Raw genomic sequence first — 22,464 nt, forward strand, 5'->3', positions numbered from 1 at the left:
CTTCTTCCTCTCAGTATCAGGGACAGAGGTGACAGTCGCCCAGCAGGGAGGTGGAGCCAGCATTGTGGTCAGGCAGGCACAGCCCTTCACTATCAGGTGCTATCTCCTCTCACTTCCCTGGCAGCAGATGCTGCCTTTCATCCACGGGCTGACTCAAGACAACCTCCTGGGTGCTCTGCAGCCCCTGTCACACTCAGGCCAGACAGTCAATCCACAAACAGGCCCAGGCACACAGAAAGGTTAGACAAGAGAACAGCCACTTTCTAAAAGTACTATTCTCAAACACAGAACTTAAGAACAACCTTTACTAAAAGATGTGTTATTAAATTCTGAGTTCAGGGATATCAATCACTTATGTCCCATCTTGTTCCTTTGAGAAGATAGGCTGGTATCCATTGGGACCAGCCTCCCCCATGTTATTCTATGGAGCAAGATAACCTTACAGCAGTGAGCACACAAAATGGCTGCTGCTCACTACCAGAGCATGTGACCTGCACTAGTACATGCTCTACCTTACCCATACACTGCACCCTGCCCAGGGGGGTACCTTGAGCCTTCCATAGGGGTGACTGATGTGCACAGACAGGGAAGGGTTAGGCCCAGCCAGTGGGGACACTGGCCAGGCGGACATGGCAGTCCACTGACTGCACACAGGTCCTGCGCTGGCAGGCCTGAGACACCATTTTAGGGCTACTCATGTGGGTGGCGCAATCTGCGCTGCAGGCCCACTAGTAGCATCTGTCATCACCAGCCCTGGCACACACAGTGCACTTTACTAGGGACTTCATGGTGAAACAAATATGCCAATCAGGTATACCCAATCAATATGACAATTTACATAGGGAGCACTTACACTCTGGCACTGATCAGCAGTGGCAGGGTGTCCAAAGCATCTAAACCAGCAAAAACAAAATCCAGCACAGCATCAAAAATACATGAGTCAGAGGCAAAAAGATGGGGGAAAACCACGCCAAGGGTGGCAGGACTAACAGGGATTTATTTAAATATGCACCCAAAGGACACCTTAGAGGTGCCCCCTGATCACCTACCAGCCTCTTAGTGTGCTGGCTGACTAGTATCCTCCAGACTGCCACCACAGACGTTTCTGATATCCTGCAAGTGAGAGCCCATGCTCTGTGAGGCCTGAAACAATGCTTGCTCCAGGGGGACGTGTTCTCACCTCCTCCAGCAGGATGGCTAGTGAAACTGCATACCAAGGCCAGGAACTGAAAAGACCTTGCCACCGTTGATACGCGACCCAGGCTGACCCAGACTTGGGAGATGCCCCCCTTGCCCTGAAGCCCATTTGGCTCCAGGACAGGTGGGAAATTCCACTATCTTGATTTTAGTGGAATAAGGAACTCTGGGATAGGGTTTTGCCCACTCCCTACCGGAAGTACATGTAAATGTAAATGTAAATTGATACTTGTATAGCGCACTACTCACCCGCAAGGGTCTCAAGGCACTTGTACGAATACCGCTGTGGAACCCATCCTGGCTTTCCCTGTGGTCATATAGGGGGCGCAGTACCATAAAGGGTATGTAGCTCATTGGCTACTACCCTTCACTCCCCTTAATACCCCAAAATATGGTATTTAGGTGGTATCTGACACCAAGAACTCAGATTCACTTGACAAAGAAGGACAAAGAGCTTGAGAGGCGAGAACTGTGGACTACCAGTGGACTTTGGTGCCAAGCCCTGCCTGCGCCTGTCCCAACAATCATGACAAACTGACTCGTCCTGCAGCTGTGCATCCTCCAAAAGCATCAGAGGGGCTCAGAATTTTGCCAAGCTGTCAGCAGCTTCCTTGAAGTGGAGGAGCCACTTTCCTGCAACCTGCAGGCAACGTTTGGTTCACCGTTCTGCTGATTACCAGCCCCTCCAATGCAGTAGCCATCAAGGAGGTCACCATGCAACACGAGCTTAGATCCATATCCATAGTGTGAAGATGCCAGGACCCCCAATAACTACCCTGCACCAATGTAATCCTTGTAACCCAATAAAGGTTGTCTGGACTGTCTACATAGTGTACCTAATTTTGGTAGGAGTAAACAGAATACCGCTGTAAGAAACTGACTCTACATATATTACACCAAAATGAGGTATAGTGTGTATAGTGTCCAAGTGTCCCCAGAGGTAGGCAGAGGTTAACGTTAGATAGAACCTTACTCTCTAATAGTGTTAGCTTGGTCGAGCAGTAAGGCAGTCTCAGAGGACAGTGTTAAGCATTTGATGTACACACTCAGTCAGCAAATGAATTCACACACTCAAGAACTGAACTCTAGGCCAATTATTTTTGTATAAAAATATACTGCTGTTTATTTTTAGAACCAAGCAAGCCTGCCACAAGTAAACAAATACTTTTCAGTAATAAGTTACTGGATATATAACAGTTTGAAAATGCAATAGAAATTGTACGTTGTTTGATTTACAGGGGAGCAGTAGTATGCAACACTTAGCAAATGCAGTACATTGAAATGAATAGGCTTTTAAAGTAAATTAAAGGTAAGTTACATTTTTATTGTTACTTTTCTAACTCAGTGCTGGATACCTAGATTAAACACTGTGACATTTCCTGAAAAAAGGTAAGAAATTATGTTTTCGTTAATAAGTGATTTTTAAAGAATATTTTCAGAATTCAAAACTCCACACTTAGAAACTTTTTGGAGCAGTACATTTAAATGAATAGGCTTTTATAGTAAATTGCAGGTAAGTTACTTTTCACATTACTCTTCCAACTCAGTGCTGGATACCTAGATTCAGCACTGGGATATTTCCTGCAAACAGGTGAGTAAATACATTTTGGGTGTCTGTGCGATTTTTAAGGAATATTTTTAGATTTCAAAACTTCACACTTAAAAACTTTTTGGAGAAAAAGTGTCAATTTTATCCTATGGAAGAAGAACAGGTTAACGGTTCACAGGTAAGTAATCGACTGTGGAAGTTAAGGTTCTGGGGTTAGACTCAGGGGTCTCCAAGGGTCTGTGATGCACTGTTGTTACACCCTCAGCGGCACTAGGGCGGCCGGGTGCAGAGTGTTGAGGCCCAATGTTATCCAATGGGGGATAGGGGGCTCTGGTTGGTGGCTGCTGGCAAGCAGGCCACTGGGTTGTGGGAGCAAAGCAACTAGGGTTAAGGTCAGGGCCAATGGGGAAACAAAGTAGTACAAAAGGTGCACCCTCAGCGGCCGGGTGCAGAGTGCTGTTTCGACATCGGGCACCCTGTTGTTTTCTATGGAGAACCTCTGGTTTGCAAAAGCACTGCAGGCAGGGAGACGAAGGACTTCTGGGTGTGACCACCACTTGGAGAGGTAAGTTGGGAAGTTAAGGGCTGGCTAGGCACCGTCGATTTGGGCACACAAGGCCATGGGGCGTTGGGTGCAGGGGTGCCTTTTTGGGTCGGATCTTCTTACCAGCTCCTGGTCGGGGTAAGGGGGGCCTTCTGGATTTGGGCCGCAGGCGTCGGCTGGAGGCTTAAGGCAGGTCAGGGGCCACCGGACCTTGGGTTAGGATCACTGGGGTTACCACCTCGTGGTGTTTTTCCACTCAAGCTCGGGCCGGGTTCAGCAGGTGCAGAGTGGGCTGGATTCGCTGACTCTGGCTGGCACCAGAAGCCTCAATTTGAACAAATCTGGTTTCAAGGAAGATGCAGTCTTTAGAAGTGAAGGCAGGCAGGGTCCTCCGTGTTTCTTGAGGTTGCTGGCTGCTGGACACACCAAGATTTCGCAGGAGCAGGTTTGAGGGCAGACAGGCCTGTAGGGCTGGGGCCAAGTCAGTGGGCATCGTCCTCTTGTTAGCTCTGCACGGCTCTTCGGTCCTTCTTCTGATCTTCTTTTCTTGTTGTTTCTGTATCTGAGGAATCAAGGTTCAGGGTGCCCCCTAAATACTAAATTTAGTGGCGTTACAGGTAGGTAAAGGGCAGGGACTAATGGGTCCCTTCCCTGGGGTGGGTACAACCCCTATTGTGCCACTCTCCAGTGGGAGGGGGGCATGAGCCTGTCCCTGGTTGGCTGTGTCCCCCATCCTCAAGATGGCAGGAACTCAAGGTTGTGCTTCACCTCGCCTACCCCACCTGAGAGGTGGAGTTGGCAGAGGTGGGCACACCTCTCTACCTCACTTGTTTTTCCCGCCAGTTCTCCTGCCCAAAGTGGGGGGTAGAACCAGTGGGGGCAAGTTGCTGAAAGCAGCACATGGTCTGGAGAGGCTCACAAAGGCGGCATGCCTTTAATCTTCTCCTCCGTGAACCCTGCCATCCAGGGGGAGGAGGCTTGGCACCTCGCCCCAGGATGTGCATTGTTTCAGGCCCCCGAGAGCAGCAGCTCTTGAACCAGGGGTCCGGAAACATGTCTGGTGGTAGCAGCCTAGGCAGCCACTGAGTCAGGTCACTAGAAGTTGGTTGAGTTACAGGGGGCATCTGTAAGATGCCCTCTGCTGTGCATTTTACATTACAACCCACTCTGGCATCAGTGTGGGTTTAATGTGCTGAGAAGTTTGATACCAAACTTCCCAGTCTTCAGTGTGGCCATTATGGTGTTGTGGAGTTCGTAATGACAAACTCCCAGCACCATATACTCTTAATGGCAACACTGCACTTACAGTGCCCAGGAATGGGCTTGGGCACTGTAGGGGTACAGGGCTCATGCACCTATACCCTCACCACTGGCATAGGCCACCCAGCTAGAGGGGTGACTGATGTATGCCAGGGCAGTGGTTTGTGGGCATGGCCCACAGGGATGTGTTTCAACATTAGTAGGGGACGGGATGCACACCAATACTTAACATTGCAACATTTTTAAACCATTATTTTCTCTGTTTCCATTTTTTAGCGTGCAGACTTCTCAAGTGCAATGCCCAAACGCACTTTTGTGAACACAACACCATTTTGGAGCGTCATTTCGCGCCAATCCGTCGCACAGTGTCATAATGCCTTCTGGTACATTTTCCAACAAGTATACCATATTTTATTCCAACTGGTCATCCTTCTTCCTTAGTCCATTACTAATCTTTCCACATATTAGCGTATTCCTCAAACGGAGTGTTCATGCCATTTGTCCAGATTTCTAATGTTCCCACTGTGTCCATCCAGACCTCTCAATGAAAACACGAATAAAGCATTCTTCGTTCAGGACAGTGTTTATTTGTTTAAAAAACCCAATGCATTTCGTGCATAATTGCACTTCTTCAGGGGGTCACTATAAATACAAAAACAGTAACAATAATCAGTTTGTGGAATTATTATCTTTACACGTGTACACAAAACAAACACTAACATCTCTTTACAACAAACTCCTCTTGATACTCTATCAGGTATCCAGTATTGGCCCCTCGATTATCAAACTGCAGGTAAACAACCCTCGCTGCCTCCTCTGAATATATACACTTTTGTGCTTGCTGGTTGCATTTTATAATCATACCATAGTTGTAACAATCATTATCATCATTTTAACTTTATTTCGGTTTGTTAATGAACCATAAAAGTACATTACAATTAGAGAAAAAATACATTTACAACTCATCCAATGCATAGTTAGATCTCATTTTGCATATTTGCAATAATCAGTTGACGTGCGGTTTATAATATGACAATTAAAAAATAACAATAAAATACAGACGCTAAAAATTTCCTTTAGGACACAATAAAAAACTAGTTATTACTAAGACAGAGCCGTCTACCCACAATAAGCGGGTTACTACAAACGGATCAGTCTTCGTCTAGTTAACCACATCGAAAACAAGAATTTAGCAATAGCAGTAACTATCAATGCATTAGTGTCGGTTTTTAAAATTCTAAAATAGTCTATGTAGTTCCTCAGTCCTAGATTGACACATAACTGTATAATCCATTTTTTCCTGCTGGCAGAATAAGCAGGGCAAAACAAGATTACATGGATTAAAGATTCATTCGGATCATTACAACCTGGACAAGGACGAGCTAAACCCGATTTCCATTTATCAGAATAGGAATAGAGGGGTAGTGTACCATATCTGAATTGGAGAAACAATTTTTTTGCTAAGACAGGTTCTATGGCATCTAATTCCTTCTCAAAACTATAAACATTTTTGAAGTCCAAAAAACTGTCAGTGAGACTAGAGGGCCTGGCTGATCGAAGGACCTCTTCAAGGTTATGATGTTTTATAGACTCAGCCAGGGTTCTCTTTGAGATAGATTTGCATGTGTCCTCCGGATTAGACCAGAGATTCTCCATGCCAATCTTGGACGCCTGCCCCCTTATAAAGGATAACCACTTTATCCTCCCTACACCCGGGCGAGCCATGACAATTTTTAGTTCTTCTCTATAACACTCAAGCTCTGGGACACTCCACAATCTACGCCAATAAATAAGCGGGCGTGAGGCAATTACTTCTGCAATTGGTCTCAGATTTGTATCCAACCTTAGTGGGACTAGGGGGGTGTTAGTAGGTAAGGAGAGCAGCTGTCTAATAAATTTATTCTCTGTTATACTAATCTCGTTCGCTGGACAATGGCCCCAGAGTTCTGCCCCATATAGGGTGGAGTATCTGGTTTGTACCTTATATATTTCCAGCGGTACACTGACTAGCTTGTGAACACAGGATTTCTGTACTTTAAAAATACCCCCCATAGACTGAGAAAGGGTTAGATTAGCCTTAGTCATTTGGGTTTCCCAACTCATTCTATCATTTAAGGTCAGGCCTAGATAGGTAAAATTATTTACCCTTTCCAGGGCTCGTCCATCCATAGTTGGACAAGGGCAATTAGTTGTAGTGCCATTAAACACCATGTACTTAGTTTTGTCTATGTTAATTACCAGATTCCTGTCCCTACAGAATTTGGTAAATTGATCTAACACCCGCTGCATCTCCATAGATGTTTTTGAGAGCAGCAGGGTGTCATCCGCAAACATGAGTGCAGGAAATTTACCACCAGCTAGGTTAGGGGCATCACTGTTTTGTACACTAGTTAAATCATCAACGAGGCCGTTTAGAAAGAGGGAAAATAGCGTAGGGGCCAGTACGCATCCCTGCCTAACTCCCTTCTCAATGGGAAAATCTCTTGTTAGCTGGCCGTTTTTGCCATAGCGAACCTTTGCATAGGTTCCATCATGGAGTCTTTTGAATTGGAGACATAGGTAGGGTGGTATCCCCATTGTTGTTAATATGCTCCAAAGTTGGTTTCTGTCCACCATGTCAAATGCGGATTTTAGGTCCACAAATGTCAGGTAGAGGGTCCCCCCTTCCATCACCACATAACAATCATTATTCTGGGCTGCCGTTTAACATTTCTCTGCTTCCCAACATTCTCGAGGGATTTGCTATAAACTTCTCATGCTGATAAACCCATTTTAAAGCATTTAATGTGTGTTGTTTTATCGCGCGTCTGCCGAGCCTTTGAACTCCATTAGTCTGCCTAAATGCTGATAACTCCCTTGTGGTCGCATGACCTCTATCATTCTGCCGAACACATTTTTTAACCAGAACTCATATCTAAAAGCATATGGTGTTAGTTATTTATCGTGCATTTGCAAACCTCTAAACTAGATTAATCAGCTCAAATCCTGGAATAATTACGCTCTGTTTCACATACCTGCGCTGAACTTTATACAAAGCACCTCCCATATCTCTGACGGCTGAAACTCTTGACGATCACTGACCCTGGATCCTCCCGCCTTAAAACCTTCCTAATTAGCCCGCCCACTACTCACTTCAATTTAGAAAGCGAGCTCTTTCTGGGCATTTAGGCAGACTAATGGAGTTCAAAGGCTCGGCAGACGCGCGATAAAACAACACACATTAAATGCTTTAAAAATGGGTTTATCAGCATGAGAAGTTTATAGCAAATCCCTCGAGAATGTTGGGAAGCAGAGAAATGTTAAACGGCAGCCCAGAATAATGATTGTTACAACTATGGTATGATTATAAAATGCAACCAGCAAGCACAAAAGTGTATATATTCAGAGGAGGCAGCGAGGGTTGTTTACCTGCAGTTTGATAATCGAGGGGCCAATACTGGATACTTGATAGAGTATCATGAGGAGTTTGTTGTAAAGAGATGTTAGTGTTTGTTTTGTGTACACGTGTAAAGATAATAATTCCACAAACTGATTATTGTTACTGTTTTTGTATTTATAGTGACCCCTGAAGAAGTGCAATTATGCACAAAATGCATTGGGTTTTTTAAACAAATAAACACTGTCCTGAACGAAGAATGCTTTATTCGTGTTTTCATTGAGAGGTCTGGATGGACACGGTGGGAACATTAGAAATCTGGACAAATGGCATGAGCACTCCGTTTGAGGAATACGCTAATATGTGGAAAGATTAGTAATGGACTAAGGAAGAAGGATGACCAGTTGGAATAAAATATGGTATACTTGTTGGAAAATGTGCCAGAAGGCATTATGACGCTGTGCGACGGATTGGCGCGAAATTACGCTCCAAAATGGTGTTGTGTTCACAAAAGTGCGTTTGGGCATTGCACTTGAGAAGTCTGCACGCTAAAAAATGGAAACAGAGAAAATAATGGTTTAAAAATGTTGACAATGTTAAGTATTGGTGTGCATCCCGTCCCCTACTAATGTTGAAACACAAATAATGTCCTACTCGGGATTGCACCCGTTTGATCTGAGACATCACCAAAAGACAAGAAAAGATCGCAGTATTCTCTCATTCGGTCTTAACATCGTGATTCAGGAAGGATAGAGTCAATTTGATTTAAACAAGAATATTTTTATAATACAAATCAAACTTGGAGGTCACGTAGTTTGCAGATTGGCAGTATATGCTTTGTGCGGCATTATGGGATGTGTAGTTCGTGAGCACAAGGGAACAGGTAGCCAGTAACCGTAACCCAGAAAGAGCGCGCTTTTTAAATTGAAGTGAGTAGTGGGCTGGCTAATTAGGAAGGTTTTAAGGTGGGAGGATCCAGGGTCAGTGATCGTCAAGAGTTTCAGCCGTCAGAGATATGGGAGGTGCTTTGTATAAAGTTCAGCGCAGGTATGTGAAACAGAGCGTAATGATTCCAGGATTTGAGCTGATTAATCTAGTTTAGAGGTTTGCAAATGCATGATAAATAACTAACACCATATGCTTTTAGATATGAGTTCTGGTTAAAAAATGTGTTCGGCAGAATGATAGAGGTCATGCGACCACAAGGGAGTTATCAGCATTTAGGCAGACTAATGGAGTTCAAAGGCTCGGCAGACGCGCGATAAAACAACACACATTAAATGCTTTACACATGGGTTTATCAGCATGAGAAGTTTATAGCAAATCCCTCGAGAATGTTGGGAAGCAGAGAAATGTTAAACGGCAGCCCAGAATAATGATTGTTACAACTATGGTATGATTATAAAATGCAACCAGCAAGCACAAAAGTGTATATATTCAGAGGAGGCAGCGAGGGTTGTTTACCTGCAGTTTGATAATCGAGGGGCCAATACTGGATACCTGATAGAGTATCAAGAGGAGTTTGTTGTAAAGAGATGTTAGTGTTTGTTTTGTGTACACGTGTAAAGATAATAATTCCACAAACTGATTATTGTTACTGTTTTTGTATTTATAGTGACCCCTGAAGAAGTGCAATTATGCACGAAATGCATTGGGTTTTTTAAACAAATAATCACTGTCCTGATCGAAGAATGCTTTATTCGTGTTTTCATTGAGAGGTCTGGATGGACACGGTGGGAACATTAGAAATCTGGACAAATGGCATGAACACTCCGTTTGAGGAATACGCTAATATGTGGAAAGATTAGTAATGGACTAAGGAAGAAGGATGACCAGTTGGAATAAAATATGGTATACTTGTTGGAAAATGTGCCAGAGGGCATTATGACGCTGTCCACAGGGATGTGTGCCATGTCGACTCTTCACTTTGTTCTGCACCAAGAGACGCAGCCTACAAAGGCAGTGTGAGAGTGTCAGGGTACAGGGCCTCTAGGGGTGGCACAATACGTGCTGCAGCCCCTAATGGTAGAGCCTGCTGCAAAGAGTAGCACCCCCAAACTGATTGGAGCATCTAACAATTGGGACAAGTGGGGTAGTGGTAAAGCAGTAGAAATGAGTGTGGGAGCTTGATGTGGCTATGGTATAGTTATGCAGTGTCCAGCATCGTGCAAACAGATGGTAGGGTCACTTTGTCTACGCAATTGTGTGTCTCAGTGTGTTGCTGCCTTGCCCCTGGTGTGGGGAGCTGCTGCTATACTGGAATGCAGGGATCTGAATACCGAGGTGAGGGAGACATCGCCTTGGGGTGTAGTACACAATGTTTTGGGCTACAGGAGGCTGCAGCTGTCTGTGACGTCACCAGTGGTGGGGTCTGGGAGCCTTTGCGTGAGGCTTCTGTCATTGTGGAGTTGTTGTCCGAGGAGAAGCTAAAAGTTCTTGTTTCCTCCTCAGAGGAACTGACACTTTCCCCCTAGGATGCCGCCATCCTCAGAGCCCGGCACTAGTCCTCAACCAGCTGTTTTATGGCCAGCGGCTGGATAGTCAGGGGCTCAGATGGGGAGCCCATCTGGGTCTTCTGCACCTCTGATGTCAATTCAGGGAAATGCGGGGGGCTCCTCTCCGTCGACACAAGAGCCTCCCCATGATGTTTAGGAACCCAGTCCCAGGTAGGCTGGTAAAGAAGAGAGATTTGCCGTCCACCAAGATTTTGAGGCGGGTTGGAAACAACAGAGAGTACTGGATACTTAGTTGAAGGGATGCTCCTTCACCACCAGGAAGAAGGCACACTGGTGCTCAAAGCTTGGGTGTAGTCCGGGAACCTTACTGTGGCATTTCACAAGCCATAGCTGCATGGCCTGTCTAGCCGCCATCAGAATGGCATTGCCATCCTTGAAGTGGAGGACTTTGGTCAGCATTTGGAGCTGTGGCGCTTCCGGGATAGAGCTGCGTGCAGGCACCATATGAGCTCTCTCCAGTGAGAAGAATTGTGTGAGGCTGAAGAACGGGTCAAAAGATTTCTAAGTATCTAAGAAGGCCAATGGGTCCCGGCCCTCTACTCTCTACAGTAGTCCCAGGATCCTAATGTTACTTCTGTGGGAGCACCCCTCCGCGTCCTCCGCTCTCACATTGAGAATCCTCACTATATCCTGGAGATCTCGAATGGTCAGGTGATTGGCAGAGGATTGTGGTTACAGTTTGGCTAGTACATTCTCTCCCTCTGTAACCCTGTTTGTGAGCTTGCAATGCTCGGCGCAAAGTAAGACCAATCGCACCATCATGGTGCTGATCCTGTTCTCTGTGGAGATTGGAATTGTTTGATAGCTGTAAGGATCTTGTCCAACTTGTCATCTGTGGGCACCGAGAAGGGTTGCGTGTCCTCAGGCACTGAAGTCTCTGGCACCAGTGTTAGTGGAATTACTGTGTCAGGCACCTGGGAGGTTGCAGCTAACCTCAAGTGACTCATTTTAGGAGGGGACAGCAGTAGTAGCTAAAATCCAGCCTGAAGGAGAGTGGATCTGTCAGTGGCTAGCCTGCCTGGTAAGGCATACCACATCAACAGCTGGATGAAACAGGCATCATGTCGCTGCCGTGGCCTTTAGTGACAGCAGAGCATGGAAGGAAAGGTAAAGTTTGCTCCATGGGTCCCATGGGCAGCAGAGATCAGGTGAGGGTAATATTGGAGATCGCCTTGCCCCGCAATTCAATGCAAGTACAGGAAGGCCAGCAGATGGAGAAACCCTGATATTCTTGGCGGAGTAATGAGTGCCCAGTGCGACACCCAACGGGTGATTTGCTTTGGCCCCCAGCATAGCCCCCCAGAGAGGGTCAGAGACAGGGTCCTCCCCCCTGCAGGGGGAATCTGAAGCCAGTGGCGGTACCCCAGCTCAGGGAGACAGGGGCACACGGGATGCTGGGAGTCTTTCACACTTTCCTCCTGGGAGGGGTGAACTCCAGCCCAGTCACATCTCCTACTTGGGTCTTAAGCTTGTGATTCCCCGTGGGGCCCAAGCTCTGCTCATTTGGGCTACTCGGTTTCAGTGGGGAGGGACAGGGTGGCGGGCATCACCTTGCCTCCAATGATGCATTCCAGGGCCAAGGCCAGGAGACACATGGTGCCTCGGGTGCTCGATATGCGGCCCGCCTGCTCAGGAGCCCTGCGAGTTCTCAGTTCTCACTCAAGGAGCAAAGATCCACATGGCCCTTGCTTTGCAGCACAAATATTTATCCCCCCCGCCTGGGAAGCGCAGTAGGTCTGCAATGCCAGCATCTCAGCCACCGTGTCTTCCGGGCCGGGACCTCTGGGCAAGCAACGGTCACAGCAGTCACCAGCTGCATCGATCTAGGCCCTCAAAAGGCCATCAGGTGGCAGGATGGTATCCCCTACCATCAAGGGTACAGCCAGCAAGGCAGCAGCTCTTGATGCCAGACTCCTGAACCCTGTTGCGTTGGATGCTCGGGTCAAAAACATGGAGCTCTAGCTAGGAGCAATCTCCATGTTAGCTGGCTGTGCCACGCTCCCCTGTACATGTAGCTTTTATAAACATAAATGGCAATGATATGTTTATCGATCCACTGAGCAAGCATATTATACTATTCCCAAACATGTTTAGGAGTTTGCTCGGGTGAGTTTAGAAGACAGTAATTTAAATACTGCGAAGGAATGGAGTGACTGGCTGTATAGTCTAACAGGGTACACTGATCTGTTTGTGTTTGTTTGTGTAAGGGTGGTTGTAGAGTACATGGGAATATGCAAGCTAAAGCTTTGATTCAGCTTCAGGGAGGAATAAACCCCTACAACCTGGTGTTCCCATATTCAGACAGGAGTGAAAGCAGATTCAAGAATACCTTTAGTCATTCATTCTGGAGAAGGCTACCTAGCAGCTAGAAATAAGGCAGAGCTGTGGAAAAAAATATTGTATACAGAGTACTGTGAAAAGTCTAGAAAACAATCTGGTAGCCTACCTGTCCCATTCTTAACCATCTTCAGCTCCAATGGCGATAGAAGCACAGCCTGATCACTGGAGTGATGAAGAATTGTTAAAGAGCTGATTTATAGAGATTTGTAGTGCTGAATGGAGGTACAGGGAGGAGGTAAGACCCTAGGGAAGTAGGGTAGCAGTCGGTCTTGCTCTCCCTGCAAGTACTGTCTGGTTATAACCCTCTCTTGTGCAGTTCTTAAGATATACATTTATCAATTATTGTTATCATACTGAGTCTCATTGTGCAAGTGCAGGTGAGCACAGTGAGCAAGCAGCAGCTAGATTCAGCCCCTAAAGCTGAAAATGGTTCAAGATACAGTTACAGTTAACAATCTGGGAGACAAAGTGAAAATATCCTACAGCTCAAAATCTAGCAATTATTTATGTTTTGAACACAGTCCAAATATTTCAAGAACAAAGTTGTAAGGCAAATGTTTGGTGAGGTGAGAGTCAGTATTCTTAGGTCTCTGCTTTTCAGGTCTGAGAGCAAGATTGAAGGTAGAGAAAACAACAAGATTTGTAAGAATTCCAATTTTTGCCCACGTTTTCTGAACTTAAAAAATGATCAAATAGAGTTTCATTGAAGCACTGATTTGGGATCTGGTCCAGAGAGAACTAGTGGGGTGTCATTCGAGCCTGACACTTATTTATCCCTTTAAAGTATTGGGGGCACCAGTCCATGCAAGATCTCTGTGACTTAAGGGCTGCATTATGCGCCAAAAGAGGGGGCCTGTAATATTTGTGATGCCTGGTGTATGTCAGTGCTGATGAATGCCCAAACTTGCAGCCTGAGTTTCTAGGATATTTGCAATCTGCAGTGGAAATTTGCTCTCTGTAGACCGAATATGTGAGATCTCTGTGATTCTTCTTTGCGGGAACTTCTCCTATGCAGTCTTTGTAATCTGAAGGATATGGCTTCTGAAAAATCATGAGACATTTAGAACATTTCTTATAGCTGTTTTGTGTGAAGTTTTAGCCTGTGTAATTCGTGTAACCTAAGGGACAGCTCTGAAGACCAGAACCTGTAAGATCTCTTAAACATTAGGGACAGTTAGCTGAGGCTGTAGGATATCTGCACCCAAAGGGAAAGTGTGTCTGTGGAACCTTAACCAATATTTGGATCTCTATAACCTTAAATATTGCTGCTCTCCAACGTTTGTGTGAGAAGTTGCCCTGGTATATGATGTCCACTATTCTAGTGGGCACCTTGCACCAGTCCAAACGACCCTTATTGATGGTAGGTTGTAAAGTCAACCTTATAGAAAGCTATCCTAGTGGTAGCTGTGGAGAGCAGCCTTCAGGCTAAGACTTAGAGGCGAGTTAAGAAGGTTTTACCAATTATAATCTCTTGAATGACCAAATGAAAGCACATCACACAAGGTATATATCAAATATTTATGTATTTAATCTAAACACAACCCCTCTGGGCGGCCAGTAGTCGGTGGTATAGGTAAGTGCTTTAAAATATATATATTTCTCACCCCTTCCCTCCGTCCCTCCCCTCACCTCACCACGCTAGCACTAGATCCACATCTGAGTTGTCGGAGTGGATGGTGGGCAACTGCTGGAGTAAGTTTCTGCCACTGTCTGGATTAATCATTTTGACAAGTGTGGAATTGACCTTTAAATTTGTGTGTGGGAATAAGGAAGCAAATAAGTGAATGGTCAGTCTAGAGTAGAGGATTTGGTGGATCACAGAAAAATTGTGAAGTGTCCGTAAACATGAGGTCTACAGTGTGGCCCATGATATTACTTGGCCCATTGACTTAACATAGACCCAATATTTCTAGATCAGAACAATAGTTGGATAGCTTCTATGTTCAGGGGGTCTTCCCCATAGTAATTAAAATCTCACAACAGTAGAAACTGTTGAGTTGAAAGTGCATGAGGTACTATGTATTTAAGTAGGCATTGGCTAAAGTTCCTTTTTGGGCCGGCAGGGCGATAGACTATCGCACCTTTCCAGCAGAGGTTGGGCGAAAACCTAATTTAAAAATACAATATGATGGCCTTTTAATTAAATCAATGAGTCTTGAAAACAATGCGGGCTATCAAGGGGAGCCAACAGAGTTTGACCTGGATGTGTGATGTTGTCATATTTCTTCAGGCCATGGATACGTTGTGTACCTGGTGCAGGATGCCCTGGTTGGGGAAGGGGCAGTGTGGAGCCTGGGAGGCTACGGGGCAGTCAAACAACTTTGTCAAAATCAGGTCTAGACCCCAATAAATGATCTATTTTACTTCGATAGGATAGTTTAAACATTCCCTGATAGCACTTTTTGATACAGTATTGACCTTTTACTTCTTGGTAAGGTGGGTATTATACATTACTCCTAAGATTTTAACCTTTATTTGAGTAACAATCTGACAATTGTATAACATAAATGACTCATAATATTTTGGTAGTTTATTTAAGGCAGCCTTGTATCACTTCTGTTCTGTTTGGATTTAATGCTTGCCAATTGTGGTCCATCCTCAGATTAGTGACCTTCTATTGGTTTTACTATGAGCTTGAAAAATAACTGTGTCATCCGTGTAATTGTGCAATCCTACACCTATGGATTTTAAATGTTTATGCAAAGATTGCATGTATAAGTATGAAAGGCTAAAGGTGATTCTGGTTTTAAACCACATGTGATTAAAATAGATTTTGCTTAGCTTGTTGGATTCGACACCTTAAAATGAAACTTTTAATGACGTGGTCAGACGGATTATGCACCTTTTGAAGTCTTTTTACTTGTATCATATCAATGGTATTGAAAGGTCTAGCATCACTACAAGCATCACTACAAGAGAGATGTGACTTTTTCAAAAGGCTCTAGAAAAGAGTGTACAAGGGATATCCTAGTATTTTGTTTGGAACAAAAGCCTGACAGGCAATCTCCTAGGCATCACATATGTTCTATTTTGGCCCTTAGTTGTAAAGATAGTACGTTTCAATATTTTTAGTGAAACATGACACCTTCGCAAAGACCTGTAACTGGCCAGATCCTCTGGATAGAGGTTATTTTTTGCAAGTGTGTACAAATCCAAACTTTTTTTAAAGGCGTTATGTATATTACTTGGTAGGAGAATACATTATTTCTTGCGTCCTAAGATTGTGACTCTTCCTTTTTGTATTCAGCTTTATATTCATCGGTAATGTTTTTCCTAATTTATTCTATTGTGTTTGCCAATTTGCGTAGGATTTTGTGTAGAATATTTGTGACATTCCTCTGCTGGGAACAATGTTCTGGCTATGGTTTATCAGGCAGTTCAACTTTATATAAAAAAATATAAATTCTTTGACATTGTGATACATTCGGAAAAGTATTATTTCTCAGTCTGTAGGATTTTTCCTTATAATTCTTCCGTCACTTTAGTCTTTTCAGTTCTGATGATGGATATTTTATGTCTTTTTTTGCCATTTTGCTAATTTCAGACTTCAACCTATAAAGTTTGAGGCTGAACCACTTCTGATAAGGTGGCTTTTTCAGAGGAGGTTTATTTTTCAAGCTAACAGCTCCTCAAATATAGTTTCTAATCTTTCAATAACTTCCTCTGTTAGCTGTTCTAAATGTTTCAGGAAAGTGTTATTGAACCACAAGAGGCAAGGTGGGAACATGAGTAAACTTATTTACACATTTTTTTGTAATATTTGATCATGGTTAATCCAGGCTGGTGTTCTCCTGGAATTCTCAGGACCATGAAATTAGAAATTATCTAACCTGTCTTGTATTGTAGAGGTAATTTTTCTCTGTACATTATTTTTCTCTAGTACTCCGACTAGAATGTGGCCACCTCGGCATGTAGGATGTGAAATCAGTTCTTTGTACTCCATAGCCTGCAGATATTTTAGAAAAGATTAGGTTAGAGCAGAAGTCTGCAAAATGTTTCGTACTGAGCCCCCTAAACAAAAAAAGTTGAAGTCAGTCCCCTACTTTATGGCAAGAGTTGGAGGAGTAATATGATCAAGGCCGAGCACAGGGGGTGGGTCTTATGAGTGATCAGAGGTACTTTTTCTATAGCTCATAATTCATATCAAATGTAAGGCTTATAAAAAGAGCACATTCATCCTATAGAAACAACCTGGCCAAAAACACTGCTCCCATAATTGGTGTGATTTTAACCTATCAGACTCCTGGGTCCTAATGCAACTGCACCTGGTGCTAATGATAGCAGCTGCTCTGAGTAGCAAGCTGTTTCCTATGCCTTTTTCACCCTTTCCCTACCATGCCTAGCTAGGGCTCCAATCTTGAAACAGGCTCTTGATCCCTTTCAGAAAACAATAGGTTCCAGTTGTTGCCCTCCTCTGTGCAAGAAGGGAGCTCTATGCCCGAATACAAGCAAGAAAAATGTGCCTCCATGCACCTTTTATAAAGTAAGACAATCATAACTGATGTAGTGGACCCCTTGGATGCCTGGGGACCAGTGCCACTGCACCTGATTCACTAATGATAGCTACTGCCTCGCAAAGTGGGCTGTTTCTGCTACTGTTAAAAATAATGGTCCCTCTATCACCTCAACTTCCTCCCACCAACTCCAAGCTAAGGTGTCTCCTCTGCTTTAATTTCCCCTCATCGTGGGTCATTGCTAGAGGCCCAAAGCAACACTTGCACAGCAAGAGTGCACTAGGCCCTGATGCAAACAAATAGGGATAGTAACACTGTCATAAATGGGATTACGATAGCCCCTCACACCACTGGGCAATGGTGCCACTGTACGTCCAGCACCAATGATCGCTACAGCCCTGTCTACTCTGCTCACTCCACTCCAATGGGCCATCACTCCTAGCTAGGCCTCAGTTCCAAAACAGGCTGTCTGCCACTTTGTGTAAATACAAAAGGGGATAAAAACACCACATTTTGCCACTGTTGCTTGGGCCCCTTTGCTGCACAGTAAGGGTGACTTGAGCCCTAATGCTTGCAAGGAAAATGTGCCCCATTTCTCTTTTTTATTGCAAATCATCTATAATTGGAGTGAACTGCCCCCTCAAACTCCTGACCCCAGTGTCACTGCTATAAATAAACAAAGAGACCGAGCTCAGAGCTGCTCTCTAGAAAACCCAGTCATCAGGATATTTGAAAAGAAGTCTCCTTGATTAGGAACCCATTTGGTTTTTAGAAAAAACATCACCCACCAACCTAGTTGGTGGCATGCTTCATCATTGGATTCCCACTGAGGAAGCCGAGTGCCTTCTAGGTGTGCTTCGACACCTGATTACAGCGGAGCTGTTTTTTCTCTGTCATTTATGTGAATAGTGAATACCGTGAATGTGGAAGGCTAAAACTACCTCTAGGGCAGTGGTTCCCAAACGTTTGACTCCTGAGGACTCCTACTGAGTCACGACTGGAAGTCAGGGACCCCAAGCAATTTGTATGATATAAATTTCAAACATTAAAACAATAATTCGAAAAAAATAAACATGTGTGCACAATAAACAAATATTCAAATTACTAAGGATTTTAGTATTTTATATTGAAAGAATTTGCAAAAAAACAAACATTTTAATGGAAAGGTTGGTGCTGCATCTCTGTGACTAACTTTTAAATGGTTGGTTTGATTTCGCAGTGCGAGGCTCCTGCTCCTGCCAGGGCCAGACTGGGAACCCAAATCAGCCTTGGCAAATATTTTCAGACCAGTCCCTATACGGTGCACACCAGGTGCAGTGAGTGGGCCTGACCACTACGAAGGGGGCTTTGGGAAGCTCTCCCCCAAGAAAATGAAGGAAACAATGGTGCATTCTACAACACATTTATCATTATAAATTGAATTGTATTAGTTTTTAAAGAATAGTAAATGATGACCTTACTATACACCAGGATACAACAATCTTTGTTGGTGTTCTTCAATGAATCCCTTATCCCCCTACAACAGTGCCTCTCGTCTCTCCATAGCCTCTCTGTCACATGTATTTCTTTAGTTTTATAGCATGTTTCATACCATTGTAAGATGTCAGAGCACTTTACATAACACATATAGAAACAATGAATCATACGTGTAAATAAGTGTATAGAAAATCTTACATTAGGCAGAGGGGACTACAAGGTGTCGGATTCACATGCCATTCATACTGGTAGGCATTTTTAAAGATTGCTTGGTCTGGAGAAGCACACACTCAGGATTCGAAACATAACACAGTGGTTAGCATTGACTTTAACAATAAAAATGTATTTCACCCAAGTAAACCTTTTTAGCTTTTTTAGCAGCATCTGGATAATGAAAGACTGGGGAAAAACATAAGTTACTACCTTGTACCATGCAGTTTGCAAGCAGGTCTTTCATGACAGTTTATAGGTCACTGTGCTAGATTACGATGGTCACTTATGAACTGCACAGTAACAAAAGACTCTCTGTGACAAAAGCAGTAACCTATGCCCATAAAATACTGTTTTTTAAAATGCATGGTACACGTTCTTTGCAGTAGGCATATTAACCCTCTGTGCTACATTAGATAACTCAAAGCTGCCACTGGACAAAATATCATCTCTCTCCAGCAGGTACATTAATCACTGGTGTTATCTTGACACTTTTATTGTTGCTCAAAAACTGCTTATCATACAAGGAACTTTGCAGTCCTTTTGAAAGTGCTGCATGAGGATCCCATGGGAATGTGTCACGGACCCCTGGGGGTCCATGGACCACAGTTTGGGAAACACTGCTCTAGGGTACCAAATTCTTTATTATACTATCCCTGGGAAAGGGTTTAACAATAGTTACTTGGACGTGAATGAGAGAATTGATCTCACGTCTCCTAAAAGGCATGTGAGAGTAGTGATTCGAGTGAGGTGGTCTACATGTTTCTGCCAATAGGTTTCAAATTGATTGGTTCAGAGTAAAACGTGATCCCATGTGAACTATGGACACAAGCTAAGGTGAGCATAGAAGTGTCAGGTGCGTGACTTACGGATTTCATAGTCAGATTTTCTATTCTTAAAACACGAGCATTTCTCCTGATATAGATCCCGGCAGGAGGTGGTACCTATTGTCACACTTGCATCAAGGTCAGCCCCATGTGGGTATACCTATTAGTACCTCTCTTCCAGGGTCTCGGTGAAAGGGACCTGCTGCAATAATGCTAATAATGGATCTAAAAAAAAAGAAAGACCCAATATATCAACCTGTTCCTCAGGCCATCACTAGGAGGAAGCTGTCTCTGTCCTTTCGTAAAGTGAAAAATTAGCTCCCACATAGTGCTCCCTCCTATGGGCCATTTCTGTGATTGTATCCATGGATCTCATTCCTTTACTTTTTTCCTGGGCCATTACTTTGAGGTCCCAGGGGTCCAGACTACGAGGGTTCTGCCTCTCAATGTGAAAAGCTAATGGTGTAAAACCGTAAATAATCAAACAAATTCCAAGTAAATCTAATTAAGAACTGCACTGAGGGCATGAACCTGTTTTGACATGTTCCATAATTTCTGTATAATGCAGCATTTTCTTGACGCTTTTTGGTGCTTCAAACATGTAGACAGTTGGTCGTTGGTTTTGGGTTATCCAATACATGAGAGCTCTGTAGCGGGTTTAGGAATTGCAAGCAAGAATATTTTGAAATAATTTCCAAGGTAGAACCTAGAATTTACCTGCAAATGTTCTTTGTTTTATTACACGTTTAACGAGGTGATATAGCTAGTCTACAAAGTCCAATAATCGCAGGAACAGCGAGGAGCACGATGCCAAAATAATATATATATTTGCATCTAAATGAGGTTTTATTAACTTTTAACATAGAAGAAAAAAAGATATAACATTCCAATTTAAGTTTACGTGCATACTTATTTTTAACGTTTCCTGTGGCAGCAGAACTAACTCTATTGTTAATTAAAATTATGGTGGTCTCACAATATTCTTGTATTTGTAACAAAATATGCTGAGGACAGATGCCAAACAGATTAGATAAGGAGGGTGTAAAAGCTAATTAATAGATGCATGGAATTTCACAGGCAATATGTGTAATATAGGTGATCGCTATGGTCCCAGAATATTTAAATAAAATTTGAATGCATTCGCCGTACCTGAAGACGTCTCCTGTTTTTCCCTTCATGCCGTGTCTTCCTTTTTTCAGGTTCATCACGATGAGCATCAAAGTAGGGGTTCTCCAGGAGTAGCTCACAGCTCGTCCGCTCATCAGGGTCCATCCTCAGACAGCCCTGAAAAGACAAATGCAGTGGGGAGAATGGTTAATGAGGTGAGTTTCCTTTCAATACTATGGCAGAACAGATCTCCCTATGCAAACCCACAGCTTTGCTGGAGGCAGAACCTTAGAAAAATGATAGTGCACAGATTAGGTCTTCTTAGTAAATCAAAGAATACCTTAGCTGCATAAGCCGAATTTTTCAAGATGGAAGGGATATTCAAAGAGATAACCAGGCACATGCATCAAAGGATTTTGCGATCGCAAACGGTGCGAATCGCAAAAATCGGCCGTTTGTGATTGCAAAATCTGGTTTTGGAATGCATGAAGGGTGAAGGCCCTCGCAATTTAAGAATTCGCAAATATTTGCGAATTCTTAAATTGCGAGGGCCTTGACCCTTCATGCATTCCAAATGAGGAATGTGCCTGATTAAGAAATCGCAATTTATTTCGCGATTTCTTGATGCATTGCATTTTGCAATTCCTTAATTGCGATTCCTTATTTTTCGCAATTAAGGAATCGCAAAATGGGGGGCGTGGCTTGGCGCCGTGGGCGATGGCGGCGCCTGAGTGAAGCTCCGACGCGGCACCGGGGGACTCACCTTACAGCACCCTCTGTTCCTGCATTGGAAGTCCGGTCCAGCCGTCTGACAGCCTACGCCATGTTCCGTGACTGATGAGGCGTTCCTGTTTTGGCGGAAAGCGGAGTTCTCCGCAGTTTTACTTCTGGGGACGCTCCGGTGCTCGCAGCCGCCATCTTGTGGATCCCGTCACGGAGCATCCTTCTCCTGCAGGCGAGTGCGCATTTCTTTAATCTCTTCACCTGCGAACCGCTACAATCCTGAATTCACTTCTGCTACCCTCATGAAGTTGCAGCCTGCTTCAATATTTCAGAGGTGATGCGCACCTAAGACTGAATATCATTTCCCACAGCGCGACCGCCATTTTGAGCACCCCAGAGTACTTTTGGCTCTATACTGATATGCTGACTCCGCTTTCCCTGCGCATTGTGGGTTTCTTGGCAAAATGTAATGTTTCTTAGCCACTTTTTGGAAGATTCTCACTTCTCTACACCATCGTTCTATTGATAAGTGGAGGCGGTAGATTACTTGCTGCCCCCATCAGCAGAGACTTTTCCATGCGACGTACTTCCACGCTGTAGAGGCTTCCTTCCTGGCTATTCTCAATTTACTGGTGATTTTGTCGCAACTTATTGCAGGCTTTGTTTTTTGGATGTTCCTCCTGCTTCAGCTGGCTGCGCTTCTTATATGACACAATTAACTATGCAACTACACCATACAAATATGTATTCTCGGTATTGGCAACATTGACTGGGCTGAATTATCCATTCAATGTTCTTATTGGATATTCCAGCTTCCACTCCTCCCTCATATTAATTGTGCTTGACGCATTATAAATGACCTGAATTACAAGCAGATATACTAGC

At 44.0% G+C, this 22,464-nt stretch overlaps 1 protein-coding gene across 1 annotated transcript in view; it reads right to left on the reverse strand.

The window, feature by feature from the left end:
- CDKL4 (cyclin dependent kinase like 4) overlaps positions 1-22,464 on the reverse strand; it is an 843,500-nt gene that overhangs the window by 30,778 nt on the left and 790,258 nt on the right. Inside the window, exon 9 of the mRNA XM_078662902.1 lies at positions 20,899-21,033. Coding sequence (XP_078519028.1) covers positions 20,899-21,033 — 135 coding nt within the window. The remainder of the gene's footprint in view (positions 1-20,898; positions 21,034-22,464) is intronic.

The sequence above is a fragment of the Lissotriton helveticus genome, chromosome 10 (genome assembly GCF_964261635.1).
Source record: "Lissotriton helveticus chromosome 10, aLisHel1.1, whole genome shotgun sequence".
Classification (NCBI taxonomy): domain Eukaryota; kingdom Metazoa; phylum Chordata; class Amphibia; order Caudata; family Salamandridae; genus Lissotriton; species Lissotriton helveticus.